The following is a 20,326-nucleotide window of genomic DNA, read 5'->3' as shown; positions in this document are numbered from 1 at the left end:
TCTGTCATAAAATGCAATGCCAAGTACCAGAGATATAAACTTTATAAAGGACAAAGACAAACACAAAGATTTTTTTTTAAAAAATTAAAATAAAGCATGCTTAAAACATTAGCACTCATTGGTCTTAAAAGTGCTTTCTTTGTATCTCTCCCATGGGATCCAGGGAACTGGGTAAAGGAAATTCTGGCTCTTTCCTTCCTTCTCCAGGGGACCAGGAGGGGGGAGGAGTCTCAGCCAACAGAAGGAGGTCACCGTGACGTCCAGGTGCATGCACACGCACACACGCTCAAACACAAAACTACAAAAATATCGAAAAGAAAAGAAAGCTTGCAAACTTTGGCTCACAGGGGATGCAACCGGGGTAGAATTCTAGCAGGAGCTCCTTCGCATATTAGGCCACACACCCCTGATGTAGCCAATCCTCCTGCAAGGCTCTTCTTACAGGGCCTACTGTAAGCTCCAGGAGGATTGGCAACATTGGGGGGGGGGGTATAATATGCAAAGGAGCTCCTAGTAGAATTCCACCCCTGGATGCAATTGCCCCGATTCCTCTTCAGTTCCCAGTGGCGCTTGCATCGCAGGGGCCCTGACCCATGACGTGGGCTGTGGGCCATCCTTCCAACGCTGCCCGAGAGCCCAGTCCTTCCCTGCTCTGTGACGGGGCTGAGTGCCCCCAGTGCTTGGAAATGGTATGAGAGAGAGGCTGCGTCTTACCCACCACTGCGTAGCCCCCTGGCACAATGCGGTAGACGTTGCTGTCAGTGTGGATGCCGTCTGGGAACCAAGCCGCCATGCTCTCGCCCACCAGGCGTCCAAACGCTGCCCCTGAACGGGGAGAAAGGGTGAGGCTTGAGGGAAAGCAGAGATGCACACCATGGTTCCCATGAGGAAGCCTGCCTCCATGCTGCCCCGGGGCATGGGAAGCAATGCTGACGGCAAGGATGGCCTCTTCAGCCTGTTTCGTCAGCCGCGCAGAAATCTAAGCGCCCAGGTTCACATTTGCATATGGAAAGTTTTCAGGGCTTCTTTGGGTAGAAAAAGCCCCACAGGAACTAATTTGCATATCAGGCCACAACCACTGACATCACCATTGTTTCACATGGGGCTTTTCTTGTAGAAAAAGCCCCGCAGGAACTCTTTTGCATATCAGGCCACACCCCCTGACATCACCATTGTTTCACACGGGGAGTTTCTTGTAGAAAAAGCCCAGCAGGGACTCATTTGCATATTAGGCCACACCCCTGGCACCAAGCCAGCCAGAACTGTGTTCCTGTGCATTCCTGCTCAAAAAAAAACCCTCTGGAAATTTTTATTAGCCACCTTTCTCCCTTGTAAAACTCAAGACAGCTTACAATATAAATGAAACGATTATTAGAAAAGGCAATAAATACAGTATCAGTAAAACAGTAATCACAAAACCCACAAAAAAGTGACAGAATTGTAAAGTTGGAAGGGACCTCCAGGGTCATCTAGTCCAACCCCCTGAGCAATACAGAACACTCAGAAATCCTGCCCCCCACCCAGTGACACCTATTCTATGCTCAGAAGATGGCAACAAAACAAAACACCAGGATCCTTGGCCAAACTGGTCTGGAGAAAAAACTACCGCCTGACTCCAACTGAAAAACTCCAATCAGAACTGCCAACAAATAGAAACAAATTTCGAGACCAACAAAAGTTTATTAAAGGTATGAGCTTGTGCATGCATGCACGCTTCCTCAGGTACATAGAAATGGAAGCTAATGTTTCATACAACACACACACACACATGAATGTGTGCACACGAAAGCTCATATCTTAAATAGACTTTTGTCGGTCTTAAAGGTGCCACTAGACCCAAAATTTGTTCCGCTCCTTCAGACCAATAGGGCTGCCCATCAAAATAAATAAAAATAGTCAGACTCAGTCCTTAATAAAACTGTCTTCAACTGCCTCCTGAAGACTGAGACGGAGGAGGACAGCACCCCCGCCCCCGGGGTTGTTCCATAATTCTGGGGCTGTCACCAAAAAGGCCTTCTCTCATTTGACCACCAGACAAACATCTTTGACAGGTGGGACAGTCGGACCAAGGGGACTGAAACGCTTGGGTCTGGCAGGTGAGCTGTGACAGAGGATAGGAAGTAAAGGTCTCCCTGTTCATGGGCTCTTGAGTTTTGCAAGGTAAAATCCGACACAAATCGCATGCCGCTGATACCAACTAAAAATTAATTTAATATAATATAATTCAATTAAAAAGGCCTAAAGAAACAGCACTAGAAGGAGGGCCAATAGCTGTTACTGGGGGTATGCCAGATGGGGAAAAAAACCAGCCACCTGCTGGCAAAAGACACAGAAGAGAGAGACAGATGACTGTCCCTGGGGAGGTAGTTCCAAGATTTTGGGGCCACCACAGAGAAGACCCTTTCTTGGGATGCCACCTATCCGGCCTCAGACATCAGGGGGCAACTTAAGCAGGGCCTCGGAGGATGACCGGAGAGAATGGAGGTTTGTACAGAAAAAGTCAGCCCTTATGCTATGTTGGTGCCAGGCTGCCTACGGCCAATGGCTGCTCTAACCTCTGGGGTTGGACTTGACAGAAGAAGTTGCCCTGCTCCATTAGGGAGAGGCAGGCCTTGAATTCAGCATGAGCTCACAGGAGCACAGCTCCTGAACGTTTCTGAGGGTTCCCCCTCCTCCTCCCCTTCTCCATCGAATGGTAGTAGGTGCAGTTGCATAACAATCCCTGGATTAGGAGAGTGGGCAACCAGCCAGCCACCAGGAGCTTTGCCACACCCCCAGCAGCCCTCATTAATCCTGGAGAAGCCTGCACCACCCTTTTTCCACTCCTTATGTGATTTTGGGTGGCGGGTGGCTTGCTGGCCTTTTGACGGGGGGGGGGGGCAGCCAAGGAGAGCCACAGGTAAGCGAGACCTGCTTGGGCTGGCTGGATCTCTAGCCAGCCCAAGCAGGCCTCACTTGCCCAGGGCTCTCCTTTCTTGCATCAGGTTGCTTTTGGCTGGTAAGGGTGTGGCATATGCTAATGAGTTATGCTAATGAGCTCCACCACCTATTTTTCTACAAAACAACCCCTGGGGACAGAATACCGACTTTTGCACCCCCCAAAACAAGAGAAGGGAGAGCAGAGCTGCTACTCACCGATGACGAAGACTGGCATGAAGGCGCCGCAGGGGACGGGGATGGTGGTGGCCAGGGCCGACATCCAGAACTAGGGAGATGGCACAGAGAGACCACAGTAAGGAAGAGGCGGGGCTTGCAGAGGCCACACCCCCACAATGAAAAGTAAGTCAAGGGCCCGATTTCTGTGGCAGAATGGGGGGGGGGCTACAACAGGGGAGGGGACAGAAAAACTGGGTGAATTTTTGTGGGACTGCCTGATTTGCAGAGAGGATTTTCAAGAGGAGAAAGGCGGCCTTAAAGGTGGAACGGAAACAGCAGAGAGCACTAGGGGATTCCCCGGTTTGGAGGCCCTCCTCCCGCTTCAGGGTCATCAGAAAGGGGAGGGGGGGGAATGTCTGTTGGGCACTCCAGCACACCCTATAGAGATCGATTCCCATAGGATATAATGGAGAATCGATCTGGGGTTCTAGGGGGCTGTTTTTTGAAGCAGAGGCACCAAATTTTCAGCATAACATCTTGTGTCTCTCCTCAAAACACCCCCCCCAAATTTCAGGAAGTTTAGACCAGGGGGTTCAATTCTATGAGCCCCAAAGAAGTTGCCCCTATTTTTCATTATTCCAATTGAAGGGAAGAAGAAGAACATGATATTGGATTTATATCCCGCCCTAAACTCTGAATCTCAGAGTGGCTCACAATCTCCTTTACCTTCCTCTCCCCACAACAGACACCCTGTGAGGTGGGTGGGGCTGAGAGAGCTCTTACAGCAGCTGCCCTTTCAAGGACAACTTCTACGAGAGCTGTGGCTGACCCAGCAGCTGCAAGTGGGGGAGTGGGGAATCAAACCCGGCTCTCCCAGATAATTGTCCGCGCACTTAACCACTACACCAAACCAGCTCTCCGCAAAAAATTCACCCACTATGCCAAACTGGAAGGCATTGAAAAGGCGTGTGGTCCCTTTAAATGTCATGGCCAGAACTCCTGTTAGAGTTCAATTGTGCTTGTCACACCCTTGCTCCTGGCTCCACCCCCAAAGTCTCCTGGCTCCATCCACAAAGTCCCCAGGTATTTCTTGAGCAAGACGTGGCAACCCTAGAAAGCACGAGGGGGCTGAAGCTACTTGGATGGCCCAGACTGGGGCATACATAAACACACAGACAGCTGCCTTATACTGAATTCATCATCCATCGAGGTCTGGATTCAGGATGGCAGTAGCTCTCCAGGGTCTCAGGCCAAGGACCTGTAGATACCAGGGATTGAACCTGTGACCTGCATGCAAAGCAAAGGCTCTTCCACCGAGCCACATCCCCTCACCCCATCCAGGCTTCTTATTGTGTGCATATGTTTTTGTGTGAGTGGAATCTGGTTGCCATTAAGGTGGTAGACCACTGCTCGGGTAGTACCAGTAGGCACATGCAGGTGAAAGCTTCTAGGATCCCCTCAAACCTCCCGACAATCCAGCATCTAGAAACCTAGCACATCAGGGTTAAATTTCTGCTCCCAAGTTACAGGCTTCTCTCTGACGTGTTAACTTCCAGGGGCAGCGAGTGCTTTCAGACATGCAGTTTTCCCCATATGGATATCTACAACAGCGCAGTTGTGGGGAACTCTTGCAGCAAGTAATTTATCAGCAATGAGGGGTTTTAAGCCTGCTGGCTGTACTTCAGCCCTCTGCCGATCACACTATGGATTCAGGTAGAGGGCTGGACGAGAATCCTTAGACCTGGCTAGGCTGCACAATGGTTTGGTATGTGACAGTTCTGTATCACTGTACATCTTCCCATTCTGTCCAGTAGTGGCTCTGGGATGATCATAAGAACAAAAGAGCCCTCATAAATCACACCAGTGGTCCATCTAGTCCAGCATCCTGACTCATGCAGTGGCCAAACAGTTCCCCTTGGAGGGCCAAAAACAGGGCAGAGAGGGTGAGGCCTTCATTAGAACATCAGAAGAGCCCCTACTGGATCAGAGCAGTGGTCCATCTAGTTCAGCATCCTAACACAGTGACCAACCAGTTCCTCTTGAGGGCCAACAACAGGGCAGAGAGGCTGAGGCCTTCATAAGAACCTGCTGGATCAGAGCAGTGGTCCATCTAGTTCAGCATCCTAACACAGTGACCAACCAGTTCCTCTAGAGGGCCAACAACAGGGCAGAGAGGCTGAGGCCTTCATAAGAACATCAGAAGAGTCCTGCTGGATCAGAGCAGTGGTCCATCTAGTCCAGCATCCTGTCTCACACAGCCAACAACAGGGCATAGGGGCTGAGGCCTTCATAAGAACATCAGAAGATCCCTGCTGGATCAGACCAGTGGTCCATCCAGTCCACAATCCTGTCTCACACAGTGGCCAACCAGTTCCTCTGGAGGGCCAGCTACAGAGCACAGAGGCCGAGGCCTTCTTAAGAACACCAGAAGGGCCCTGCTGGATCAGACCAGTGGTCCATCCAGTCCACAATCCTGTCTCACACAGTGGCCAACCAGTTCCTCTGGAGGGCCAGCTACAGAGCACAGAGGCCGAGGCCTTCTTAAGAACACCAGAAGGGCCCTGCTGGATCAGACCAGTGGTCCATCCAGTCCAGCATCCTGTCTCACACAGTAGCCAACCAGTTCCTCTGAACGGCCAACAGTTCCTCTGAACAGGACAGAGAGGCCAAAGGCTTTCTCTGATGTTGCCTCCTGGCACTGGGATTCAGAGGTTAACTGCCTCTGAATGCAAAGCTTCCCTTTAGTCACCAGGGCTAATAGCCACTGACAAACTTGTCCTCCATGAATCTGTCTAACCCCTTTATAAAGCCATCTACGCCCATAGCCATCACTGTATCCTCTAGCGGCAAATTCCACATTTTAATCGCTTGCTGTGTAAAGTAGTATTTCCCTTTGTCTGTCCTGAATCTACTGCCCGTCAGCTACGAGATGGCCAAGTGGAGGAAGCCCTGTTGTTTCCAGGTATGATGAACAATACCGGTACCTGGGAGCCTGGAAGAATTCAGAAAGCCTCCCACCCACCTTCATGACGATGAAGACGACCAGAGTGACAAACACATTGGCGTGGGGATGCTTCCAGGCTGCAGAGACGCCGACATATTCAAATTCTTCTGCCAGGCCCTGCTTGGCCCAGGTGCGGTTGTCGAATAAAGTCACCAGGGTTTCCTTCTGTGTGAGCTGGCAGAGAAAGAGCAGTAAAACAGAGGCAGACACACCTGCCTAAATTCTACCTGCCCAAATTCTAATTTTGGGTGGGTTAACAGCATGCAACGTAAGCCCCACTGAACACTGGACCAGACCCAGATCGGTCTGATCCAGCATTCCAATGGCAGGTGGCCAGAGAAGAAGAAGAGATTGGATTTATACCCTGCCCTTCAGTCGAAGTCTCCGAGCAGCTTGCAATCTCTTTTCCCTTCTTCTCCCCACAACAGACACCCTGTGAGGTAGGTGGAGCAGAAAAGCTCTGAGAGAGCTTGTGACTGACCTAGGGTCACCCAACTGAGTGCATGTGGAGAAGGGGGGGATCAAACTAGGTCCTCTCAGATTAAAGTCTGCCTCTCTTAACCACTACACCAAATTAGCTCTCAGAGCGTGCGAGAAGGAAGACATAATTCTCCATCTATCCATTACTTCCAGCACAGTGGGCACCTAAGGTGCTTGGCCACAGCCTCCATCCCTTGGCAGCATTTGAGGTAAACACCGAAAGTAACGTTATGATGTTGAGGGACACTCTGTAGGATTTGCCACAGAGTTTTTGGGAATCCTAGAATGTCCCCCATACGATGACATCACTTCCGTTTCCCCCCAGAAGTGACGTCAGCATGTGGTGTAATGCTGGCCTGTGCCCCCCGTTTCCCTCCAACATGAAATCTAGGTGCCAACGGGCAGTCACTGAGTTTGGCAACCACACAGGAACCTCCTGAATCGTGCCAACCTTGGCATCTGCCAAGTATGTCGTGATGCGGCCTAGAGGGCAGGGAGAAGCCTGAATAGGAGTTGCTAGTGGGCCTACATCTCCCAGGATTCCTTCTGTCCCTCTTGATTGGGTGGCAGAGTTTTGGAGGGAAATCTAGCCCAGACGCGGCTATGAGGAGTAGGTGACTTCTGGGCAATTAACCTGGCCAATCACAAAGAGAGGAGAAGAGAAACTAAACCCACCAAGCAGAAGTCTCCAAAGGAAATTTACAATACTAAGGGCCACAGGTTAAAAACAGCCCTAGTTATGGACAAAAGTACATGTTTATTATAAAAATATATTTTAAAAACCTGTAGGGGCCCAAGTGAAGCCTCATAAAACCATCAAAGCGACAAATGCACATGAAAGATACATATATAACCTGGCGTGTTTCGGCCTGCAGAGGCCTTCTTCAGAGGTCAAATACAATAAATCCCCAGTTACACTTATAAATCAATATACAATAAAGGACCCAAAATGGAAGGTTCCAATCTGGAAATGAACAACACTATTTTTGGAAGGCCACAAATGCATCTGGCTTTACATCAGCAGCAATTACATACACCGCAAATAATAATATTGCCAATATGTGCCTTCCCGTTTAGGTCCTAAGAGGCAAATCCCATTATCAGGGCCGGCGTAACATCGGTATGTTATCAGTCCGTTTACCTGGCCAGCCATGAACTGCCCAAACCCCGGCGGGAAGGTCAGCGTCGCTATGAGGAGAGTGACGAGGGCAGGGAAGAGAAGGCGTCTGAAAAGGGCACAAACCGAGAATGAGAGTCCACCCGTGGCCACCCCAGACAGCAGACTCTGCTGCTCTCCCCCCATCCTTCAACACCCATTAGCTTGCAGAAAAGACTGGCCTAGGGCCACCAAGCTCACGGATGGGGTTCTCCCCCCTTGGAGGTCCCCAACCTGCCAGCCCGCAATGGGCCAGTGGGGGGATCCCCACCCGACATTGCCGGCACGATGATGGCACTCACAAATGACGTCATTGTGCTGGTGACGTCGCACGCCAGCCACTCTAGGAGCTTCCAGGAAAACTATGGTTTTCCGGGAAACTCTAGCAATTTTCTAACAATTCTTCCCAAATTGCTAGAGCGTTCATGTGATCCTGAGAATCACAGCAGTCTCTCCTTCAGGCTGAGGCTCTGAAGTGGAGGAGGAAGGCTGAAATCTCAGAAGCCGCGATGGGAGCTGGGAAGAATTTCTTAGAATATAACAAAGCGGGGCCTGACCCAAATGATGAATATCTCTTTTCCTTTTCTGTGGAGACGCCGAAGCAGAATAAATTATAGGCAGGTCCATAACTCATCCCACTTTCAAAGTAAAATCTTTTCAGCTTAATTTTTCTACAGAATCCCTGGACATCGGTTGCCTGCTTAGAGCGAGACAAGCCTCTTTTATGTCTAAAAGGAGATAGGGATCTCCCCCCCCCCCATCTTAATGATTTAGGTAAAATTCAAACATTTCCACTTTAATCGGTTCATCTGGCTTAATTCTGTTCCAGAAAACAGTGAAAGAATATGGGCACCGGCTTTTCCCTTTTGGGTTGAAAAAGGATTCTTATAACTGGTGCTATATTGAGAAATTGCTTGTCTGGCTGCATGTAGAATTGTGTTCTGTTCTGGGTGGACGGCTTATCTCACCGTTTATCTGAATATATTATAATGTAAGTATTTATTTAAAAAAATAAAGGAGATAATGGATGACTGCAGCAGGCAGGGAGCCAATGCAGAGAGGAGACAGCGGCACATCAGATTTCCCTCTCTGTACCATCTCCTTTGCCTTCTTTATCACGTTTGGGAGCCAGACGGTGGCTCCTCAGTCCAACTCGATACGTCTGACTTCAGAGTTCCACAACCTTTTTGAGCCAATCAGTACCTTTGGAATTCTGACGCAGAGTGCTGGGCACAACCACAAAATGGCTGCCACACGAGGAGGAGAAATAGAAGAGGAGGAGGAGACTGGATATTTAACCCCACCATTCACTTGGGAGTCTCCGAACAGCTTACAATCACCTTCCCTTCCTCTCCCCACAACAGACACCCTGTGAGGTAAGTGGGGCAGAGAGAGCTCTGAGAGAACTGCTCTTGAGAGGGCAGTTCTAAGAGTTATGACTGACCCAAGGTCACCCAGCTGACTTCACGTGGAGGAAGATGAGGGGAATCAAAGCCGGTTCTCCCAGATCAGAGCCCATGCTCCTAACCACCACACCAAACTGGTCCTCCAGCGGGATGAAGCCACACACACAACCAGAGGAAGTACAAGGATGGGGGGAAAGAAGAGTAGTTTTAAAAAATACATTGAGAAAGAGGAATGGGACAGCGAATAAAAGCAACACCGGAGTGGCAGCCGCCACTGAAGCAATGTTATCTTCATCTGCACAGCCCATTGGCTCTCCGACAGCAATCAGAAGTGACTCCACCCTCTCTCCAAAAAACACTCAGCGGGCACCAGGTAAAGTATCAGTGGGCACTGTGGTCAGGGCTTTTTCTGTAGCAGGAACTCCTTTGCATATTAGGCCACACAGCCCTGATGCAGCCAATCCTCCTGGAGCTTCCAGTAGGCCCTGTACGAAGAGCCCTATAAGGAATTCTAGCAGGACCTCCTTTGCATATTAGGCCACGCCCCCTGATGTAGCCAATCCTCCTGGAGCTTCCAGTAGGCCCTGTACGAAGAGCCCTGTCAGGAATTCTAGCAGGACCTCCTTTGCATATTAGGCCACACACCCCTGATGTAGCCAATCCTCCTGGAGCTTCCAGTAGGCCCTGTACGAAGAGCCCTATAAGGAATTCTAGCAGGACCTCCTTTGCATATTAGGCCACACACCCCTGATGTAGCCAATCCTCCTGGAGCTTCCAGTAGGCCCTGTACGAAGAGCCCTATAAGGAATTCTAGCAGGACCTCCTTTGCATATTAGGCCACACACCCCTGATGTAGCCAATCCTCCTGGAGCTGACAGTAGGCCCTGTACTGAGAGCCCTGTAAGGAATTCTAGCAGGACCTCCTTTGCATATTAGGCCACACACCCCTGATGTAGCCAATCCTTCTGGCGCTTCCAGTAGGCCCTGTACGAAGAGCCCTGTAAGGAATTCTAGCAGGACCTCCTTTGCATATTAGGCCACACACCCCTGATGTAGCCAATCCTCCTGGAGCTGACAGTAGGCCCTGTACTGAGAGCCCTGTAAGGAATTCTAGCAGGACCTCCTTTGCATATTAGGCCACACACCCCTGATGTAGCCAATCCTCCTGGAGCTGACAGTAGGCCCTGTACGAAGAGCCCTGTCAGGAATTCTAGCAGGACCTCATTTGCATATTAGGCCACACACCCCTGGTGCAGCCAATCCTCCTGGAGCTTCCAGTAGGCCCTGTACGAAGAGCCCTGTCAGGAATTCTAGCAGGACCTCCGATGCCTATTAGGCCACACCCCCTGATGTAGCCAATCCTCCTGGAGCTCACAGTAGGCCCTGTACGAAGAGCCCTGTAAGGAATTCTAGCAGGACCTCCTTTGCATATTAGGCCACACACCCCTGATGTAGCCAATCCTCCTGGAGCTTCCAGTAGGCCCTGTACTAAGAGCCCTGTAAGCTCTTGGAGGATTGGCCACATCAGGGGTGTGTGGCCTAATATGCAAAGGAGTTCCTGCTACAAAAAAAAAGCCCTGACGGTGGCACCCATGGGCTCCATGTTGGGATCCCCTGTCTTACTTTTTCATCAAGAAGCGGTTAATGGTCTTCTGCTTGCGCATGAACTGGACAATCTTGCGGTTGAAGAAGACAAAGAGAGCCCCGCCAAAGCCGCTGGCGATCCTGAGTTGGGAGAAGGGCATCAGTCAAGGGGAGGAATGTACAATTTCTAGAAAGGAAGAAGCCGCGGTTCCCCCAGGAAGAAAATACAGATTTTTTTGGGGGGGAGGGGGGCGATTGAAACATGCAACAGTCGCTTTCCTACCAAACCTAAACTTCTTTTAGTGCCTTCACACAAAATACATCGTTTACAACTGAGTTTGCATACGAAATGGTACTAATTGTCATATTTTTTGGCATTCGGAACCATAAATATCTTCATTTTCCATCAAAAACACAGCAAGCACACCAAATATTTGAGGGAAAAGTCGCAATTTGCTCTATCCATAGCTACCACGGCACACGTGCCTTTAATTTTTGCCGTCTGAGATGTAAGGAAAAAAAATTAAGCTAATCTTTAGAACACATACATTACCCATTCTTTGATAATGTATTATTTAGCCTTGACCTGGATAGCCCAGGCAAGTCTGATCTTGTCAGGGTTGACTCTGGCAAGTACCTGGATGGGAGACCTCCTTGAAATACCAGCAGTCGGGAGGGCAGGGGCAGGCTCTCTTCAGCCACTCTGAATATCCTCAATAGGGGTCAGTCACCAGAGGTTGCCATGACATCGAGGTGCAGACAAACACACACAACAACCCCCTTCCCCAATATATTATTTAACCCTGAACTGTTTAACAATGTATTCTTATTAACACACCCAGGCTAGCTCGATCTGGTCAGCTCCCAGAAGCTAAGCAGGGTCAGCCCTGGCTAGTTTTTGGATGGGAGACCTCTAAGGAATACTAGGGTCGGGAGGCAGAGGCAGGCAATGGCAAACAGCCTCTGATAGATCTCTTGCCCTGAAATCCCCACCAGGGGTCCCCAGAAAACTGCGACTTGAAGGCTCTTTCTACCACCATCGTTAAGCACCTAGTGACGTATTAATTGTCGCCAAAATTATTCACAATTAAATAAAATAAACAATCCTTTTTATACTATACATGTCGAGTGCCAAAAATCTTGCCTTAAGATGTGCATTAGTCATTCTAGAGGAGAAAATGTTTCATGGGAGCTTTGTTCCAATGTTTTGCATTTCTCCTCTGGGCCTTCTCATCTCTAGTCAAGCAGAAGAAGGAACTGGTTGGGAGATTTCCCAATCCAGCAATGAGAAAGGTCTACAGAACCCTGAGACTCACCCAATCACTGCAAAGGCTGGCAACTCCTGAAGGTCGAAAGGGAAATCCAGCCGGAAGCGGGTTTTGAAAAGAGCTGTGATGGTCTCTGAAGAGGACACAGAGAGGGAATGAATGAATGAATGAATGAATGAATGAATGAATGAATGAATGAATGAATGAATGGTTTGTAGTGACAAAGTTGTTGACAAGATCCCTAGATGTATGTGATGCTCTGTATTCTTGGTGCTTGGGAAAGGCAACAGGGTGAGGGCTTCTGGTGTCCTGGCCCACTGAGGGACCTCCTGATGGCACCTGGGTTTTTTTTTTTTTGTCACTGTGTGACACAGAGCATTGGACTGGATGGGCCATTGGCCTGACACTAGAAGCCCTCCCACTGTGGCCTCCCAATCACCAAGAATACAGAGCATCACTTGCCCCAGACAGAGTTCCAGCTGCTGGAATGGCCTTGGGTTAGCTATTGAAGGAGTTGTCCTTGAATGGGCAGCTGCTGTGAGAGCCCTCTCAGCCCAACCCATCTCACAGGGTATCTGTTGTGGGGGGGAGAAGATATAGGAGATTGTAAGCCGCTCTTTGATTCAGAGAGAAGGACGGGGAATAAATCTGCAGTCTTCTTCTTCTTGTGGCTAATAGCCACTTATAGACCTCTGCTCCATATGTTTATCCAATCCCCTCTTGAAGCCATCTCTGCTTGTAGCTTCCTCCACCTCCTGTGGCAGTGAATTCCATGTGTTAATCACTCTTTGGGTGAAGAAGTACTTCTTTTTATCCGTTCTAAACCAACTGCTCAGCAATTTCATTGAGTGTCCATGAGGGAGAAGAGAACTTCTTCCTCTACCTTCTCTATCCCATGCATAATCTTGTAAACCTCTATCACGTCACCCCTCAGTCATCGTTTCTCCAAGCTGAAGAGCCCCAAGCGCTTTAATCTTTCTTCACAGGGAAAGTGTTCCAACCCTTTAATCATTCTAGTTGCCCTTTTCTGCCCTTGAATGAATGAACAAATGACTTAAAGCATGACAGATCCTACCCTAATGCTCCAACCAGTACACCATGCTGCCTCCTTATGAACTGGAACTCTATTAGTTCAGGATTCTAGAGACAAGAAACAAGAAAGGTCTGCATATGGTCTTTTTTGCTACCTAATCTCCTGGAAGCAGCAGATACCTTGTGATCTGATACTGGGCTGCAGCTGCCAACCTCCAGGCAAGGCCTGGAGATCTCTGGGTAATATAACCGATCTCCAGACAGCAAAGATCAAAGAGAAAGATCGGTTCCCCTGGAGGAAAAGGATACTTTGGAGGGGGGACTCTCTGGCATTATACCTTCCTGAAGTCCCTCCCCTCCCCCAACTCAACCTTCCCTAGGTTCTGCCCCAAATCTCCTGGAATTTTCCAGCCCTTAGTTGGCACCCTTACACTGGGCTCACTGCTCCACCCGCTGAGCAGCCCTGGTTGGAGGACAGCCTTGTGGTCAGGGAGGAAATGGTGTCTGTGTGTGTGTGTGGTACCTTCGTCCTTGTTCCACACGGCGAGTACCCGGAAGATGAAAGCGCTGAAGGTGGCCGCGAAGAAGCCGCGCCAGTAGTTGCGGACCGCAAAGAAGGTCGAGGTGACTTCGATGCTGAAGAGGACGCCTGGGTGGGTGGGGGACGACAGAGAAGAGGGAAGCGTGAGGCAGCCACCGGAGTTCTCGGCCCTCTCGCTGCTACCACACGAACGCGACAAGCTGCCTTTTACTGAGTCAGGGGATACTCCGTATAGGTTAGAACAAACAATGGAAAGCCGAGTAGCAGAAAACACATATATTCTCGAAGATGCAGTACCCAGGCTGGAACAAAATATTCGAAAAGTCAAAACAGAGAAGAATTTGTCCAGAAATGTAGAAAATGAAGTCCTTAACGTCCGTCGTTTCTCGATGTGAATCAAGGGGCCATCAACGTAGCAATAAATTAGTCCATAGATAATAAGTCCACAACAACCAATGCATCATGGCTTCCCAATAACTATAATTATTTATGAGTGGGGACACCGGTACAAACAATTCAATCGGCCGCAGCCTCCTAACATTCTTCTTACTGGTAACAGGGACGTTATCAGAAAGAAGAATGTTAGCCGGCTGCGCGGATTTATTGCTGCGTTGATGGCCCCTTGATTCATGTCATGTCGAGAAACGACAGACATCGAGGACTTCATTTTCTACATTTCTGGACAAATTCTTCTATGTATTAGAACATAAGAACACAAGAGAAGCCATGTTGGATCAGGCCAATGGCCCATCCAGTCCAACACTCTGTGTCACATAAGAACATAAGAGAAGCCCTGTTGGATCAGGCCAATGGCCCATCCAGTCCAACACTCTGTGTCACAGAAGAACATAAGAGAAGCCCTGTTGGATCAGGCCAATGGCCCCTCCAGTCCAACACTCTGTGTCACATAAGAACATAAGAGAAGCCATGTTGGATCAGGCTAGTGGCCCCTCCAGTCCAACACTCTGTGTCACATAAGAGAAGCCCTGTTGGATCAGGCCAGTGGCCCATCCAGTCCAACACTCTGTGTCACATAAGAACATAAGAGAAGCCATGTTGGATCAGGCCAATGGCCCATCCAGTCCAACACTCTGTGTCACAGAAGAACACAAGAGAAGCCATGTTGGATCAGGCCAATGGCCCATCCAGTCCAACACTCTGTGTCACAGAAGAACTTAAGAGAAGCCCTGCTGGATCAGGCCAATGTCCCATCCAGTCCAGCACTCTGTGTCACATAAGAGAAGCCATGTTGGATCAGGCCAATGGCCCCTCCAGTCCAACACTCTGTGTCACATAAGAACATAAGAGAAGCCATGTTGGATCAGGCCAATGGCCCATCCAATCCAACACTCTGTGTCACATAAGAACATAAGAGAAGCCCCGTTGGATCAGGCCAGTGGCCCATCCAGTCCAACACTCTGTGTCACATAAAAACATAAGAGAAGCCCTGTTGGGTCAGGTCAATGACCCCTCCAGTCCAACACTCTGTGTCACACAGTGACCCCAAAAAAATTATATCTATCTATCTATCTATCTATCTATCTATCTATCTATCTATCTATCTATCTATCTATCTATCATCTATCTATCTAAGCTGGCTATGCTTGTAGCCGCCACCACTGACTTTTCGAATATTTTGTTCCAGCCTGGGTACTGTATCTTTAAGAATATATGTGCTTTGTGCTACTCAGCTTTCATTGTTTGTTCTAACTTTCACTGAGTCAGGCCCTTAGTATACCAAGGGCAGCACTGTTGACTCTGGCAAGCAGCGGCTCTTCAGGCAAAGGCCTTTCACATCCCCCGATCTTTTTAAAAGGGAGATAATGTGGGGAATGGACCAGGGACTGACTTTCTTTTTTTCTTTCCAAGAGCAAGATTTTTATCGAATATAAAACAGGATACCATTTAAAAAACCTAAAATCTAACATAAACCACATGAAAAGGGATATAACCCACTAATAAGTCCATCAGATAGACCCAGGTGGGTAGCTGTGTTCGTCTGAAGCAGCAGAACAAATCAGGAGTCAAGTAGCACCTTTAAGACCAACAAAGTTTTATTCAGAACGTAAAAAGAAGAACTGCAGATTTATACCCCGCTCTTCTCTCTGAATCAGAGTCTCAGAGCTGCTTACAATCTCCTATATCTTCTTCCCCCCACAACAGACACCCTGTGAGGTGGGTGGGGCTGAGAGGGCTCTCCCAGCAGCTGCCCTTTCAAGGACAACCTCTGGCAGAGCTATGGCTGACCCAAGGCCATTCCAGCAGGTGCAAGTGGAGGAGTGGGGAATCAAACCCGGTTCTCCCAGATAAGAGTCCACGTACTTAACCACTACGCCAAACTGGCTCTTTCGCGTGCTCTAAAGCTAAGCACATTTCATCAGACAGTAGGATGGAATGGCAAGCAGTCCTAAATATAGAAAAAGTGGGCAGTGAATCAGCATGCAGAATCATAGAAATGTCCCTTAACATTTTACATGTTTAAAGTAAGCCTCTGAGTACCTTATGCCCTCCTGAGAGCCAGTCTGGTGTGAGAGCCAGTTGGGTGTAGTGGTTAAGTGTGCGGACTCTTACCTGGGAGAACCGGGTTTCATTCCTCCCTCCTCCACTTGCAGCTGCTGGAATGGTCTTGGGTCAGCCAGAGCTCTTGTAGGAGTTGTCCTTGAAAGAACAGCTGCTGGGAGAGCTCTCTCAGTCCCACCCAACTCACAGGGTGTCTGTTGTTGGGGGAGAAGATATAGGAGATTGCAAGCTGCTCTGAGTCTCTGATTCAGAGAGAAGGGTGGGGTATAAATCTCCAGTTCTTCTTCTTTTAACCCAGAGCGGACTCTCATTTATTGTAGGATACTTAATGGACATCAATTTGCTATTCTGACATTTATTACTGTTTTTGTTTTCTTAGCCCAGTGGACACAGGCTGGCAGTCGCTGGGCTCGGCTTGTGGTTCTTTTAATCGGCTAAGGGACATTTCTGTGATTCTACATGCTGATTCACTGCCCACTTTCCCTATATTTAGGACTGCTTGCCATTCCATCCTACTGTCTGTTGAAGCGTGCTTAGAGCACACGAAAGCTTACGTTCTGAACAAAACTTTGTTGGTCTTAAAGGTGCTACTGGGCTCTGCTTTGTTCTACATCCATCAGAATGATCAAGAACTTGAAATTAAGTTGTCAAGTGCATTGAAAAAATAAAAAAAAACATAATATACTGTATACTTCACAACCAAAATATTAGCAGAGTTCACTGTTTGCGCAAGGTAAATAATCAAAAACACCAAGCAAAGGTAACCACAATAATAGTAATCGGAAGTATAACATTCTTTTATCGATATGATTATTTGGGAAAACCTCATTTTCTGCCCCGTGGCATAGAGTGGTAAAGCAGCAGTACTGCAGTACTGTGATCTGAACTCTCTGCTCACGACCTGAGTTCGATTCTGGTGGAAGCTGGATTCAGGTAGCCGGCCCAAGGTTGACTAAGCCTTGCATCCTTCCGAGGTCGGTACAATGAGTACCCAGCTTGCTGGGGGGAAAGTGTAAAAGACTGGGGAAGGCAATGGCAAACCACCCTGTAAAAAAGTCTGCAGTGAAAACGTTATGAAAGCGACGTCACCCCAGAGTCGGAAACGACTGGTGCTTGCGCAGGGGACCTTTCCTTTCCTTTCCCTTTCCATTTGCAGTAAGATAATTAATAATGGGATACCAAATTGCAATCAGTAATTAGTACAAACAGCCCACATTGCCTTCGCTAAGACAGAAACATATACCATAAGCGCTAAAAACATTTTCACAGAGAGGGAACAAACGCGGGGAATCTAGAAACCATCTGAGGGCCTCAAATCAGCACTCTCTGCTCCGTGCGGAGACTTATTCAGAAACACTCACAATAGGTTATTTTTTCAAAATACTGGATTTCAATTAATATCTTCAAAGATCTTTAATTTTTTTTGTTTTGTTTTAATTTTTAAGCTACCTCAGGCAGCTTTGCGGAGAGGCGGCAACGGTGAGGTCCTCTCTCAGCCAGCCTACCAGCCAACATCCAATTTTTTATTTGCTTCATCACAGTATAAATCAGCAGAAATGAGGGACAAACAGTCTCTCACACATTCCCCCCAACATCTTTGGGAAAGGGAGCACGTCCTGGACCAGTCAGGGAAACGACAAACATCACAAGGGCGAGACAGAGCAAACACAGTGGGAGACCCAGTCGGGCATGGAAGTCAACACGCAAAGACAGTTAAGACGGGTCACCAACCTCAGAGAGCAAAGTGGCGACAGAGTCAGGCTGCGCGGAAAGCCTGCCTGGGCGGAGCATGCAGCAGGGGGGAAAGGAGGAGATGACATTATGGTGGTCAGTGAGACAGAAGGTTCCCCTCTCCCCTGCAAATCCCGTCCCATGCCCCATAGGGCTGCCAAACTCTAGATAAGGGTGTCAAACATGCAGCCTGGGGGCCAAATCAGGCCCCCGGAGGGCTCCTATCAGGCCCTCAAGCTGCTGGCTGTTTTCTGCTCCCTTCTCCCTTTCTCTTGCTTCCTTCTGCATCACAGCTTGCTTTGCAAGGCTTGCTCAACTACACAGGAGCTACAGAGCAAAACTATTTTCTCCATTGGCCGAGGCTCCTCCCTTGGGGAGGAGGAGGGGAGAGGCAGAGCTTGTTTTTCCAAGCTCTCTCAGTCACACAGCAAAGCTACTGAGTCAAGCCTCTCTTCCTTCTATTGGCTGAGGCTCCTCCCCCACCCCAGTCCCCTGTGGAGGTAAGGAAAGAGCCAGAGCTTCCTTTGCCCAGCTCCCTGGATCCCATGGGAGAAATACAAAGAAAGCACCTTTAAGACCAACGAGTGCTAACATTTTAAGTATCTTTTGTTTTAAAACATATATACATTTAATTGTGTTTGTCTGTGTCCTTTATAAAGTTTATCTCTCTGCTACCTAATCTTAAATAGGTACACACATGGCCCAGTCCGACATGGCCCGGCCTAACCTGACATGGCCTGGCCTGGCCCAACAAGCTCTCATTTATGTCAGATCCGGCCCTCATGAGTTCGACACCCGTGCTCTAGATGGTGGCTGGAGATCCCCTGGGATTACAACTGGCTTCAAGGCAATAGAGGTCAGTTCACCTGGAGAAAATGGCCACTTTGGAAAGTGGACTCTATTGCGTGATACTCCACTAAAGTCCCTTCCTTCCCCAAACCCCACCCTCCTCACTCCAAATCTCCGGGTGCTTCCCAGCCTGCAGCTGGCCACCGTATGTAGCAACCAAAACTCATGATAGTCAGGATAGCATTGCAAGAGCGAAGCAAGGCATGAAACTGCCTCATACTGAACTAGACCCTTGGTCCATCAAGGTCAGTGATATTGTCTACTCAAGACTGGCAGCAGTTCTCCAGGGTCTCAGGTTGAGGTCTTCTACATCATCTACTGCCTGGTCATCTTAACTGGAGATGCCAGGGATTGAACTTGGGATCTTCTGCATGCCAAGCAGATGCTACGCCATTAAGCCATGGCCACTCCCTAAACATGAAGCTGCCCTATATGAACATATGAAGCTGCCTTCTACTGAATCAGACCCTCGGTCCATCAAAGTTAGTATTGTCTACTCAGACTGGCAGCGGCTCTCCAGGGTTTCAAGCTGAGGTTTTTCACGCCTACTTGCCTGGACCCTTTTTTAGCTGGAGATGCCGGGGATTGAACCTGGGACCTTCTGCTTACCGAGCAGATCCTCTACCACTGAGCCACCATCAGACCCTTTGTCCATCACGGTCATTACTTCTACTCAGACTGGCAGCGCTCTCCAGGGTCTCAGGCAGAGGTCTTTCACATCACCTACTGGTTGGTCCTTTTTGCACTGAAGATGCTGGGCACTGAACCGGGGACCTTCTGCATGCTGAGCAGAGGCTCTTCCACTGAGCCACAGCCCCTTCCCTGAGTGTTGTCTACTCAAATTGGAAGTGGCTGTTCAGGACCTCAGGCTGAGGTCTTTCACATCACCTGCTGCCTGGTCTTTTGAACTGGAGATGCTGGGGATTGAACCTGGGACCTTCTGCATGCCAAGCAGATGCTCTTCCACTGAACCACAGAAACTCCTCTTTGTGACATGGTGGTGGTCTCTGTGGAGTTAGGGCTTATCACAGCCAGCTCCCATACCCCTGGTGTAAGGGGGCAGGAGCTTCAAGGTAGATTTCCAAACAGGGTTTTTGCACAGCTAAATAATGTCCATAAATGGTTCATAAAGTCGCTTCTTTAAAGGGACAGGGACCGTGGCCTAGGCACTGTATTGCTACCCATCGCAGTAAGTACACTCCAGACTAGGCAGTTTCTACCTCCTATAACATGCCATGTTTAAAAGCTAAAGGGCACTTTCATTCAGGCTGAATAATGCACTGTCAATCTACTTTCAATGCACTTTTGTGAGAGCCAGTTTGGTGTAGTGGTTAAGTGTGTGGACTCTTATCCGGGAGAACCGGGTTTGATTCCCCACTCCTCCACTTGCACCTGCTGGAATGGCCTTGGGTCAGCTGTAGCTCTGGCAGAGGTTGTCCTTGAAAGGGCAGCTGCTGTGAGAGCCCTCTCAGCCCCACCCATCTCACAGGGTGTCTGTTGTGGGGGAGGAAGGTAAAGGAGATTGTGAGCTGCTCTGAGACTCTTCGGAGTGGAGGGCGGGATAGAAATCCAATATCATCATCTTCTTCTTGTTGTTGTTTGTAAGTGGATTTTGCTATTCCACACAGTAAAATCCAGTTGCAAAGTGCATTGAAAGTA

At 48.9% G+C, this 20,326-nt stretch overlaps 1 protein-coding gene across 2 annotated transcripts in view; it reads right to left on the bottom strand.

Annotated features, from left to right (window-relative positions):
• CLCN2 (chloride voltage-gated channel 2) overlaps positions 1 to 20,326 on the bottom strand; it is a 148,276-nt gene that overhangs the window by 49,008 nt on the left and 78,942 nt on the right. For both annotated transcript variants that reach the window (XM_060242594.1, XM_060242595.1), the window contains exons 8-14: positions 13,550 to 13,675; positions 12,043 to 12,127; positions 10,766 to 10,867; positions 7,722 to 7,806; positions 6,119 to 6,274; positions 3,136 to 3,205; positions 715 to 825 (exon numbers count right to left, since the gene is read on the bottom strand). In XM_060242594.1, the coding sequence (XP_060098577.1) occupies positions 715 to 825; positions 3,136 to 3,205; positions 6,119 to 6,274; positions 7,722 to 7,806; positions 10,766 to 10,867; positions 12,043 to 12,127; positions 13,550 to 13,675 (735 nt within the window). The remainder of the gene's footprint in view (positions 1 to 714; positions 826 to 3,135; positions 3,206 to 6,118; positions 6,275 to 7,721; positions 7,807 to 10,765; positions 10,868 to 12,042; positions 12,128 to 13,549; positions 13,676 to 20,326) is intronic.

The sequence above is a fragment of the Heteronotia binoei genome, chromosome 6 (genome assembly GCF_032191835.1).
Source record: "Heteronotia binoei isolate CCM8104 ecotype False Entrance Well chromosome 6, APGP_CSIRO_Hbin_v1, whole genome shotgun sequence".
Classification (NCBI taxonomy): domain Eukaryota; kingdom Metazoa; phylum Chordata; class Lepidosauria; order Squamata; family Gekkonidae; genus Heteronotia; species Heteronotia binoei.
Note: the sequence above shows the minus strand (reverse complement) of the source record. Positions and strands in the feature narration are given on the sequence as shown.